Raw genomic sequence first — 12,771 nt, 5'->3', positions numbered from 1 at the left:
ATCCGTAGTCTATAGTCAATTTTTTTTTTCAAAATTTTGTAAAAGACCAGACTGTGTTACCCTAAAACCTGTGCTCTCCGACCAACTGTGTAACAATTCCCCCCACGTCAAAATTGAGGTTATGTCTGTCACTGTCAGTCTCTCTAACGTAATTGAAATGTCGAACGTAGTCAGTGTTAATGTTAAAGGTTTCAATGAAATGTAGGTTTATGTAGGTATATACTTGTATTTAAAGAGTATTTTCTAGAGCATGTACTTTCGTTTAGGTACATTGTAGTGGACTTTGGAACACAACGATTTTTTGTAATGAAACACAGTTGCAGTTTAAACAATGAAAAAAACATTATTTTTTTCAGGGTTGAATACATTTTGTCGTTTTAAAGCCATCACATATGATTGCAGACGTCCAACGTATCTATTTTAGAAAAGTATTTACGGAAATAAATGAAAATTTAGAAAATAGGTATTTAATACGATACAATGAATATGTTTGAAACTTTCTCACAAATTGCCTTTTTACTCAATTCAGGGTTGTCACCTTTCAACTCTTCGCAGTACCGAATTAGGTCTATTTTTTCACTCTCTGTGCACTACGAAGGCATCTTTTCAAATTTTGTGCGTTAATTTTTCAACGCAAACGCAAATGACAGTTATGCGCAATGACAGCGCCGATGACCTTGCACGGCTCGACGTTGCCAAACTATATTGTGAAATGCACTTTCAATTGCTCATACCAACTTGACAACACTTTGACAGTTGATTTTAAAAAAATGGACTGTACTTTTATTTTAATGTTCCAAAAATGGTGGAGGCGCCGGGATGCCCAGCTTTCATGTGTTAAATCTTCGAATTGATCACGAAAACATTTTTGCCGTGGCCAAGCGTCTGACCTTTCGCCTCAATTAATCCATTGTTTGCACGCGTGTAAATGGAAAATTTCCCGATTTGTTTAAAATAATAAACGAAAAATCTGGCAACAAACAAGCCTTGATTGAGCAACAAACTCAATTTCGGAGACAGGAAAAATAATAAAAGTGACAAAAGCGTGAATACGAACCAGGATATATGTTTTATCACCCACATTCACAGACTTTTATGCCGATTTTCATTCGATTGAACACTAAAAAACGAATCAAAACTCTATAAGGGAATATATAGAAGTGAAAAAAGCGAAGCTCGATATACTTGTCCACTTGACAGATGCTGTGACTTCCTTTCCAGATATAAAAATGGTGCACGGTTCGCTCCCCTCGAATCGTCCAATTAAAAATGTTTGGAAAATTCGTCGTGGAACGAGTTTAAGTAAAATCTCGCGTCTGTGTGTTTCCTCTCGTACTTTGCATTCAATTCCAGTAATGAATACTTTTTAAAATTCTTCGTATTCAGCGCGGCTTCACACAGTCGATTTCTTAAATATTCCCAAGAAAGAATAACCAGTGGGAGTATTCGGTCAGCATTTTATATTAGCACGGGTGATTTGTCACCTCAGACCTCGTAAACTCAATAACGCCCGGCAACAAATCCAATTTCGGGTGTATTTGGCCACCCATTACCTCATGGACGGCAGCCGAATTACACAGCGTGCCATGCTAGGAACAAATTAAGAAAATGTCCGCCGTTTATGCAATTTTTCCAGAAGTGAACTCTCGAATTTGACACGATAAGAGCACGCTTAAAACAACGCGAACGTGTTAATAAATTTTGTAAAGCCGTCCCGATTCGGATCGCATTTGCACATTTACAATTTATGCATTAATCCCATCACAAGTCTATATCTGCGGAACATCCAAAGCACATCATCAGCTCCGGAGCTGATTGTCGACAAACACTAGTCGGAATAATAGAACAACACTCCCAGTTTGTTACTTGCCGTCCGACAAAAACTCCGTTGTCTTGCCGAGCTCGCATTGTTCGAAAGTAAACCGGCAAAGTCTTTAGAAACTCCAAATGATGCATCATTAATTTTCACCCCGGCTCTGTCAATCGTTTCCGTCGATGAATGAGTTTGTTGATCGGGAATCTGGCCGGAAACATCTTAAGATGTCTAGGAAATCAACGAAAGTCGTTCCGCCTCTTCGAAATTAGTCTCATTGTCAAAGGTCGACTCCTGACGGGAACACATTAAACCAGAGCTAACGTCTCATACATCAAAAATAGCCCCCGTTTAACTAATTCAATGGTGGGTTAATTGGTAGGCCGCGTCCACTGGAGCAATTAGTCTGAATTTGACAGTTGCTTCGAACTGCCGACGAATTCCCAATTTGACAACTATTTATAGTGCGTCACCGTTTTCACGGATTGGATCCTTGGAAGAATTGTGCTTGTCGGTGATTATTCACCCTCCCATATTAAATCAAAAGTTGAGAGTATTTGGAGTCTTTTTAATGATGCTAATCAAAACCGTGCAAACTGTAGAGCGGCGTGGTTCTAGTGAGGGTCTGGAAAAAGCAGATAATACTTTGTTATGTAAATGTATATTGTCTTTTAGGAAAGGTGAGAGTCAAGGTTCTGAATAAATTCTCTCGGTTATCTTCTTCTTACCAGCGTTTTGTTGCTAAAACGCGTTCAAATATTTAACTTTGTAAAATCTTTAAAGCACCTCGAAGAGTGATAACGAACGCCCATGTTGTACGCCACAGTTCCTCCCCGAAAATTGTCCTTTCCAGATTCTCTGTCGCACAATAGAAGTGATAAAAATCACAAATCTAGAACGGTCTGTTTGAAGCAGTTCGCACAGCCCACACATTGCTTTCTTTAAAAAAATTCTCGACAAACACTCAACTCTAAAACTGCTCGGCATTAGAGTTTATTTGTTAGGTTAGAATGTTAGATCGAGTTTTGACAGACCGCTGACATAAAAACGTAACCTCGAAATTTAACACAAAAACACTATTTCGTGCTTGATCTGCATTTAAAGTTAGTTAGACGATGAAAAAATACGTCGATGGTTATCCCGGAGGGACCGTTCGCGACATTATCCTAAAACTCCATCGTCTGGACAAGATTGGCATGCGAAGCGTTGTTTGTTGTGCTGAAAGCCGACAAGCGTCCACTTGTTAGAAATCCAGCGCCTTGGCAGCCCCATTGTTCGCCCAAGAAAAGCCCACTAACCCCATCTATCCCTCGAACAGCGTCTGATTTGAATTCGGTGAAAAAATTGCGTGCATTTTGACAAGAAGCGAATTGCCCATCGGCTCGGAATTCCGTTTTACGGTAGAGAGATGCATCCAGGATTTGTTTGTGCCCAAGTTGTTTGCTTCCATATTTTTATTTGTCCATTTCAACTTGTTCTGTTTATACGTGTGTATAAAAGCAGTTTTATTGAAAATCTCAGGTATTTATTCAGCAACGGCAATGAATTCGGGGGAAAAATAAACTTTCTGCCTCGGATATTTCCAATATGTTTATCAATTACGTCCCTGCAAATCTGCACAGAACGAAAGCAATTTTTCAAATGTACGATCGTAAACTTCCAACATCAAACGGCGACTCCTCGGGAGGAGGCGATACCGATACGAGACGCAGAAACGGAAACCTGGGCGGAGACGCACAACGAAATACCATAAGAAAATTGCCAGGGAGAGTTAACGCTACTTTCGCAAAATCATTCGCAACTCACACGTTCGATCTTGCTTTCTCAAATTCAATTATTCACAACAATTAATTTGGCTAAGTGCAAAGGACATGCCGAGAAGGGGGAAAGTACATTTAGCTACTAGTAGCAAACATTTAAATTAAATTAGATTACACGCGCGCGCGCACTTCTACAATATGTTCTTTTAAAATTGCATGTTACATCGTATTAACTCATGCGGCTCCATTTTATTCGCAATACGCAGATTCGCAGTTTTCGTAATTTAAATTAAAGATCATCGAGTTTTTGTATAAATCTTCGACACAATTAAATTTCTAGAAAGTTTTCAATATTTTTTAAGTGTTAAGATAAGATTAAGCTAAGTTAAGGTAAGCTATAGAAGACGATTTCTGCAGTTTCTTTTCTTTTTGTTTTTAACAGTTCTTACTACAGTGTGGAATAAAATGATTTACATCCAGTTACCTTTGCATTACCCTTGTAAAAATACGAAATGCCGCTCTACAAAAAAAAAAAGAAAGCCTAACCTAAAATATTCCAAAATTCCAAATGTGATTTACTGCGAAGGGATGATATGAATGCAAAGTAGAGATTGAAATTAAAAAGGAGCTAACAAAAGCAAGTCATAGCTAGTGTTGAAAGTGGCCACCAACGTTTGTTAATTCAATTTAGTAAATTGTAACAATTGTCAATTCGATTGATGACATTTATTGACAGAACTAATAGTTCGGCACTTAAAAAAAAAGTAGAGCGGTACAGGAAAATTTACATGTGCAAAAATTCCAAAGGTAACTAGATATAAATCATTTTATTCCACACTGTAGTTTAAGTGAGAGAAGAAAAACGTCCATGCAAATGATTCTTATTTTGGAGCGGCGCAGGTTAACAAAGAGTTGAAACCCCATCCGTGATGCATTAGCACATCCCTGCGAAAAGTCAAACGTGGGTATATTTAGATCAGCATTGAATCTGAATTGGAGTAGTGCTGCGAATATTGCCCCGGATCCTTTTGAATATTAATAAGCATCGCATGCTTCCACTACCACGTAGGAGACACCTTCCTGTAGCTTCCATATCTTATTTGATTTATGCAACAAAATTATCTAAAAACCCCCCTATCATTTAATTAGCATAAATTATCCCGAGCTCGCGTTCCTCCCATCGTCTAATCTATTCATGCCTCGGCTAGTTTTCTTTTTTGTGTGCAATCCCCGGCGACGTCGCCGCCATTTTTGTGTCGATCGTTTTAATTCGATATGGCGATATTTTAACGATACATTCCAAGCCGTCTTGGATCCGGAGGAGGATCTCATAAGCACATTCAGGGCTCCGGAACAGGGGAAATTTCATTAGGGCACAGCATGCGCGTTTTGGCATCTACACTGTTTACAAAGAAGTAGATTTCGCTCTATTTAAGAATTTTATAAGACCTCTTGTGAAAAATGAGGAAATTCTTTTGTGGGCTTTATTAAAGAAATAATGAATGCACTTAACGTACTTCCAATTCTCCCGGCGTTATGAGCTGTTGGCAAAAATGGCCGTGCTCCAAACCAATTTAAATATTATCGATTCGTCCCATTCAACATTCACGTTTTCCATTAAACACGCCACTGAAAATAAAAACAGCGGAGGCGCAACGGACGGCAATCACAGATGAAACCAGCTGAAGAATGCCACTCCTCCATCTTCAATTTATGCACCAAGTACCCCTCCCAATTCGAAATTACGTTTATTCTAAAGGATCAAGTTAAGTATTAAATAAATGATGTTTTAAACAACGAATGGTCTTGAAAATTGCAGACTGTAAAAGCTAGGTTAGGTTATATGAACTGGCACGAAATTACGCGACAAGATCTTGGGTGAATGTAAGTATAAAAACCAAAAAGCGTAATAGTGAGTAGTGAGAATAAAATATAAATAATATCATCTTTACGGCATGACATCCGGATTTTTGCAAAAGTCAAGTTGTAAAAAGACGAAACAGGTTTATTCTGGTGCAATTGGGGTTGATCCTCTCGTCTCCGGCGTGAATTATCACATCGGGTGCAAGGGGAAAAATTTAATTAGCACGGTTTCAAAGAAGGCGATGAGATTCTTAACAATGCCAAGTTTTTAAAATGTTCAAAGACATATTCCGACATCTTTGTACGTTTATTAATGTATTAATTAAGCTTTTGAGTTTCAACACTTTTTTACAAAGTAGAAAATTAATAATGAACGAGCCCCTTAGAAAGGAGACTACCTCAGACGAGACCGAGAATTTGCATCGCTTTAAATTCCAACAATTACGCTCCCCACACACAGAAAAATTTTCTGCTTTACGTTAATAAACATTCCTGTTTTTACTTGTGGTGTATGATTTAGTTGCACACACATCCATTTGTTACTCTATATTAAGAAAATTTACACGGAACACAGCTTTACTCCTTAGAAGAAATGAGAAAAAATTACGACAATTTCCTGCAACCAAACCATTTATTTGCAATATCGTTATTATACACAACTAATACTTCCTTGTGTGAAGAAAATCAAAAAGATTTGTTTGAATGCTGTAAGACATTTGTTTGCGTTTAATAACATTTTTTTATGGGAATGAGCTGAGGAATGATTTTGTTTCAAACAAATCAAAAAGGATATAAATGAAAGAACAATTTAGTTACCATTATTAAATTTTATTCATAAGAATAGAATTACGTTCTTCCGATATCGGGTATCGACGAACGTGCTTTTGTAGTAAATTTTTGTAAGGATGACAATGCATTTAACATATTGGCATTTCGACTGTGCCAACGTCTAATGTGTGTGTGTTCTTGTGAATTGTGGAATTTAGTAAAAATAATCAAAATGGAAAAGCAATATTGGGACCTAGCTAGATTCCTTATTGAAAAGTGTAACCTAGAACATTTGGTGCAAGTCTTCACAGGTGAGTACCTACTTTTACCTATTATTGCGCAACATTACATATCGAACCCTGCAGCAGGATTGTTTCTAAGGCAGTACTAAATTAAAATAGAATAAATCACAAAGGCTAATGGATTTTAGTATTTTTATCATATTTTCACGTTTTTAGCTTTAGTAATGGGCAGCAGCTTGTAACCACCTGATCCTGATAGAGTTATCACTTATCAGTTCTCACCCATCCCGTTCCTACAGATGAATTTCATATTTTTGTTCCTCGCTCTAAGTCTGTGCACTATGGCGTTCGCGCCACAGAAGTTATCTAAAAATGTAGGTTCAGGGTGTAATTTGGCGCGCATTGTTGATATTAATTTCTGAGGACTAAGTTATCCAATTTTTATAATGGTCATTGCATGTTCAAAAGTTTTTGAAATTTTTTAAGAATAAATAAACAAAATATCTAATTGTTCCATAATGTCACTAAACTGGGTAATTTCCACACTCTTTTAAAACATGGTTAACCCCAAGCTAAGCATGTGAGATTTTATTTTATTAGAGTTAATTTCTGCCAAAAATTAAATATCCACTTGGTTACTTCCACTAATTGTCGCAAACTTTTTGAAATAACTGGGTCCATTATTGAGTAATCTTACCATACATAAATAAGTATTAATTACACACATTACCTCATTCTAAATTTCTAAATTTATGAATTAAAAAAATACTGGATTGAATAATCAATTCTCCTTCTTTATCTCATCAATAATATTCTATAAAATTTTGATGGTTATTGTATATTAGTGAGTCTATTTGCACAGTTGTTACTTTCAATATAAAGAACTAATCATTCTCTCTTTATCTATCCTTATGCACTTTCTGTGTGAATGTTCTGTATATAGGAACTAAGTAAATGTGAAAATATGTAGATACCTCGTAGCATTATTAATGAAAAATTTATTATTATAAAAAATGTTCATTGTAGAAAACCAAATTACTCTAGAGGAGTTGGAACAACTAACACGAAATGATGAATTATTTTCGACAATTGTACCGTCAATAGGTGAACGATTAAGAATAAAGAGACATTGGCATCATAATATACATAATGCACAACCGTTACATGTAAGCTTATTTCGTTTAATTTTTTTGGTTTAAATGAGTATACTTATTATGCTTACTATTTTTGTGTGTTTATCTTTCTTGTGAATCACATGATCACGTGCACCATAGAATAATACGTTCCTGTTCAACAGGGCGATTATCAGCGACCGTCAGAGGATACACCTGACATTACAGATTCAGAAGTTTCCACCATCACCATACCATCAACATCAAATTTATCTGCAAACAGTTACGAGTATGTCAATGACAGATTGAACGCTGAAATAGAATTTGACAACGATACCGAAAATGTTCAATCGGCAACAAATCAACCTCTCCCGAACACAATATTGAATGCTGAGATATTAATACTAGAAAGTAATAATGAACATGAACAATCAGATCAACCTCTCCCTAAAAAAATGAAGCTTGGAGATAATACTTTCCATCAGTGCATGGTGGATTTTGACCTAAAGAAATTACTTGCTAAAACTGTTACTGGCCAAGCCATAATGGCGTCATACAATGACAGAGGGTTGAGTCCTAAGTGCCAAGGGTATTTAACGAACATAGTCATCTGTAACTTTTTTGATATCGATATAAAGTTAGTACTTATAATTACGTAAGTGGTAAACAGTGGGTGTGTTACAATGATTATTTTTCTCCACCAGCGTCCGCCTCACGAATGACATATTGTCACAAGTCGCCAATGCGATAGTGGATTTATTTCCAAAAGAATGCAAAGAAGTGTACTTCTCTGCTCCAGTTCCTAAAAGGTACTCCAAAACCAATACAGCTGGCATAGCAAGAGGTAAACTGGTAGACAAAAATCGAAACATGTTACAATTTTTAAGAAAATGCAAAATGCTATCCAAAAAGGATACCTCTGAAGACGATAATGGAGGAAGTGGAGATGAATCTCATGTTGGTATGTAGACCTATGCATATTAGGTACCCCCATTTCCGCGTGGGGAAGGGGCTTATACCATAATGAGTGGAAATGGGGTAACATTATCTAGGTATATTTATAAAACGAATTACATTGTAGATTTGGATGATGTAATGAGAAGCGCAGATTGGCTCAAAAACAATTGCGAGCCATTTGAAAGTGTTTTAGCGCACTGGAAAAAATCATTCCAACTAAGAAAAAAGTTTTCTTCTCCTAACTCCAATAACGACCCCATTACGATATCATCGATTTATGACGACTGGCCTATTTTAAAATTATCCACGGGATATTTACTGGTAATGCTTTAAATTATAAAATAACTGGTAGGGAACCCATTATTTCACAAGTTTGCGCAACAAAACCTAACGTTGAAATTTTTTAAACGAATAATTATGGGGCACCCCTGCACACGTTTTCATAATTAGGTTCCCTTGTTTTTTTCAGATAGAAAGTGATTTCGAAGAACTATATAAAGACAAAGTTTGCATGCTTTTCGAACATTGGCCATCAACATTTGAAAGCGTGTTAGAAGTATCAAAAAACAAGAAGCCGACCAACGGCATACTGTTTGAATTGCTGAATGGCGGAAAGCTTAAAAAGGGTAATTCATAATTATCTTGGCGCGTTCTATATAAATAAAGTGCGATATGATTTCTGTAGATTCCGAAGATGTCATTAAGTTTTTAGTGTTGTTCGAAACAGTTTCGAACAATGCTAGCAAAGTGGTAAAGAAAGGAGGAAAAACTTATTGGAAACCTACGGTGGCAGAATCTCAGGAGGGTTTCATTCTTCACGTTAAGGTATATCATTCTGTTTATATTGAAACAAGTATATTAGTAATAGCAATTGCAGGCTCCAAGTAACATTCACGATGCCATTGAGGCGAAAAGGACTAAAATGGCCAGCTTTGGGATGACCGTCCAACCATACATCATCATCGTCGGCCCAACATTTTACGACATCCAGACTGTTCATCTCTACATCCATGACACTTTATATACAGTGCCAACTCTGCTGAAAGCCGTTGACGTATGTTTCAAGTCTTTTATAGTTTTTGACTTACAATATCCGTTGGAGGCTGAACATATATGGTTTCTTATCCAGTGGATCATTTACGATATTCATTTAAAAAGTGATAAAAAACTGCCCCAGATCTTCCAACTCCACAATCAAATTAAAAATCAAAAATCAGTATAGGATCACAATGTTACGTTGCACTTTATGTCGAAAAACCTTTTTGAAATGCAATATTTTTATTTTTCATCTGAAAGTACAACATCCTTTGCAGCAAAATTATTTATGTGGTTATCAATATTGTTTACGTAAATTTTCCAATGTATTCAGTTTGAAGAAACATATGAACAGCAGTAATCATTTGGTTGTAGCCTCAAACCATATTAAGACAAGGAACGTTTGCGTGGACAGTGACTTAAGTAATCGAAGTAATGTATCTCAAAATGACAAAGATGATAATGCTGCCATTTCTGATTTTGATGAAATAAACACTAAAGATATACCAGTTCAACTTACAGACACAGATCTGACTCGATGTCTCTTAAAATTTATTGGATCCTTATATTGTAATCCCTCCATAACAAGAAATCTTGTCCAGGAGATAATCTCGCATAGTTCTGAATTAATTGATGACATACTAAACTATATTAAGATTGAGTTAACAAAAGCCTTGGATTCCAACCTTCATGGAATAATACAGCCGATATTTAACTTCAGTGTATTTGAAAACTTTAAAACAGAATATAAACGTTTTAAATACATGGAATCTGAAAAATACCTAATACAGCCAAAGTCTGTTGTTATTGGTGAAATGCCGGACAGTCGTAGAAATCCGGAAAATACAATTATCATGAGCTCAAGAAAATGTGAGGCGCAAGTAATTCCTATGCGAAAATGCTTAAAAAAATTTTTGGAACTTCCTGGCGTTTTTACCGTCATTCAATCATTTATTGTCAGTGAATCAAATAAGGATCAGGAATTGTCTAGCATTTTTTGTGGGAGCTTGTGGAAAAATCTACAACACACTTTTGGTGAAAAAATTGTTTTGCCGATTTTACTGTACTATGACGATTTTGAATCGAATAATCCTTTAGGTTCTAAAGCTGGTATACATAAAATAGGTGCCTTATACTATACAATTGCTGGCATTCCACCTTCTTTTTCTTCAACGTTAAATAATATTTTTCTTTGTCAATTAATGTACAGCTCTGATAGGTCAATGTTTGGAAATAGAAAGGCATTTAATTCATTACTTGAGGAATTACAGTTTCTAGAATCGAATGGTGTTACTTTACAACTTCCAGAAGGTAATTTGCGAGTTTACTTTTGTTTATTTGCTGTATTAGGAGATAATCTGGGACTTAACTCTTTGCTCGGATTTACTGAATCTTTTAGCAGCCATTATTTTTGTCGTAAATGTTGAAGCAGCAAAGCTGAAACTCAGGTGGCCATTTTTGAAAATTATTCCACTTTGAGGAATCAACAAAATTATAAGCTTGACGTCGTTAACAAAGAATTTGGGGTTCAAGGTTCCTGTATTTTTAACAGTTTAAAAAACTATCACAATGTTGAAAATATCACATTTGACTTAATGCATGACATTTATGAGGGTATTTGTAGATATGATATGGCGAAAATTATAAAACAACTTATATCAAAAAAATATATCTCACTAAATTGCTTAAATCACCGATTGAAATACTTCCAATATAACAGCAATGTTGACATAGGCAATCCTATACCAGCCATTTCTGACCATCATCTAACTAAGGGTTGTTTAATAATGTCGGCTTCAGAAATGGCTGCTCTTGTAACTTACTTTGGAATAATAATAGGTGACAAAATACCAGAAGGAGACGAACATTGGAGGCTATATTTGTTGTTATATGATATAGTCGACATAATTACGAGTCCTGCAATTACAACTTCTAATTTGAGCCTTTTAAAATGTTTAATTGCCGAGCATAACAGTCTTTATCAAGAATTATTCCAAGAAGGCTTGAAACCCAAGTATCATTTTTTAGTTCACTATCCTTCAACTATGCTATGTGTTGGTCCTCTAAAACATCTATCGTCCATTCGTTATGAGGCTATGCATAAATTGTCGAAAGTTAATGCCCACATTGTTAACTCTAGAATAAATTTGCCATATACGTTATCACTAAAGTTACAATTGCGATTGGCATATAGACTTTTGAGTAATAAGGGAATCGAAAATTCGTTTGAAACTGGCAAATTCCTTGGTACTTTACAGAATTATAACTTAAACGATGCATTTCCTACAGACTGCATCAGTGACTTGTATGTAGTTAGTTGGGCTAAAATTAATGGAATATTCTATAAGATCGGTTATGCTTTTCACGATAAAACAAATGACGTAAGTGAACCAATTTTTGGTGTAATTCGAAATGTTGTCACAGACTGGAGCGGTAGCGTTTACATTGTTTATGACAGTTGTGTCACTGTGGGTTTTAACAGTCACATGGCAGCATTTGAAATCGAGATTTCAACTAAACAAAATAGAAAAAGAATTATAAAACTTAATCCACAACATTTAATTATTCCTCGATCCATTCATATAGGAATTGATGGAACACATATGATTGCAAAAATTATTCAGTAAAGGTTTTTCGGCAATTTTATAAGCTTTTCCGTTCGTAATTTAGTTAAGTAGTCTAGTTAGAATAGTTAGTTAAGTAGTTTAGTTAGAACTGCAATGTTACCATGTATACATAAACCAGTTCGTAAGTATTTCTTAAATAAAAAAATATTTGCAAAATATATTTTTTTAATTTCCAAATATGTACCTACATACCACCTATAGATAAAATATGTAAATTTCAGGAATAAACAATAAATTTGCCATTAATAAATCCTTCACAACTAACAGCCGATAATTAATTTTTCAGAAGACTATTTTGATACTCTGAAATAAACAACTATAGAACGTTCTATCCACACATTTTGCTGCAACTGTAAAGCTAGAGTACATGCTAATAAACTTGCAGTTTCTAGAAATAAATTGTAACTTCTTATAAATAAAGAAGGTAAGAAAATTAAAATATACATTTGTTGTGCGCAGTAAAGCCAACTGGAGGCTAATAAAACTATCGAAATTTGTTCGCAATGTTTTAATTCTCACAAACAAATTTAAGTGACTCCAAATAAGCAAAACTCCAAATTTGTAATTAAGCGTTTGTGGTCAATAGCAAACGTA

General features: G+C 35.4%; 2 protein-coding genes across 3 annotated transcripts in view; both read left to right on the top strand.

Annotated features, from left to right (window-relative positions):
- Positions 1 to 12,771, top strand: part of LOC138125072 (protein turtle homolog A-like) — a 191,010-nt gene that overhangs the window by 68,276 nt on the left and 109,963 nt on the right. The gene's annotated exons all lie outside the window — the stretch shown is intronic.
- LOC138123901 (uncharacterized) lies at positions 5,883 to 12,326 on the top strand. 2 transcript variants are annotated; one of them, XM_069038731.1, is made up of 7 exons: positions 5,883 to 7,612; positions 7,744 to 8,195; positions 8,263 to 8,519; positions 8,640 to 8,836; positions 8,985 to 9,141; positions 9,201 to 9,340; positions 9,393 to 12,326. In XM_069038731.1, exons 1-7 carry the CDS (start codon positions 7,460 to 7,462, stop codon positions 9,735 to 9,737), a joined length of 1,701 nt encoding a protein of 566 aa, XP_068894832.1. In that variant the 5' UTR covers positions 5,883 to 7,459; the 3' UTR covers positions 9,738 to 12,326. The 2 variants fall into 2 exon arrangements, with proteins under 2 accessions (XP_068894832.1, XP_068894833.1); XM_069038732.1 differs by having other exon boundaries at positions 5,883 to 8,195.

This window comes from Tenebrio molitor, chromosome 2, assembly GCF_963966145.1.
Source record: "Tenebrio molitor chromosome 2, icTenMoli1.1, whole genome shotgun sequence".
NCBI classification, from domain to species: domain Eukaryota; kingdom Metazoa; phylum Arthropoda; class Insecta; order Coleoptera; family Tenebrionidae; genus Tenebrio; species Tenebrio molitor.
The sequence above is the reverse complement of the archived record's forward strand: the minus strand, read 5'-3'. Positions and strand labels throughout refer to the sequence as shown.

What these genes read in the sequence shown, in the direction of transcription:
- LOC138123901 (XM_069038731.1), top strand. Translation starts at nt 7,460, where the DNA reads ATGTTCATTGTAGAAAACCAAATTACTCTAGAGGAGTTGGAACAACTA. An exon ending in TGGAGATGAATCTCATGTTG is followed by an intron (nt 8,520 to 8,639) that starts GTATGTAGACCT and finishes ATTACATTGTAG; the next exon opens with ATTTGGATGATGTAATGAGA. An exon ending in TGGCGGAAAGCTTAAAAAGG is followed by an intron (nt 9,142 to 9,200) that starts GTAATTCATAAT and finishes TGATTTCTGTAG; the next exon opens with ATTCCGAAGATGTCATTAAG.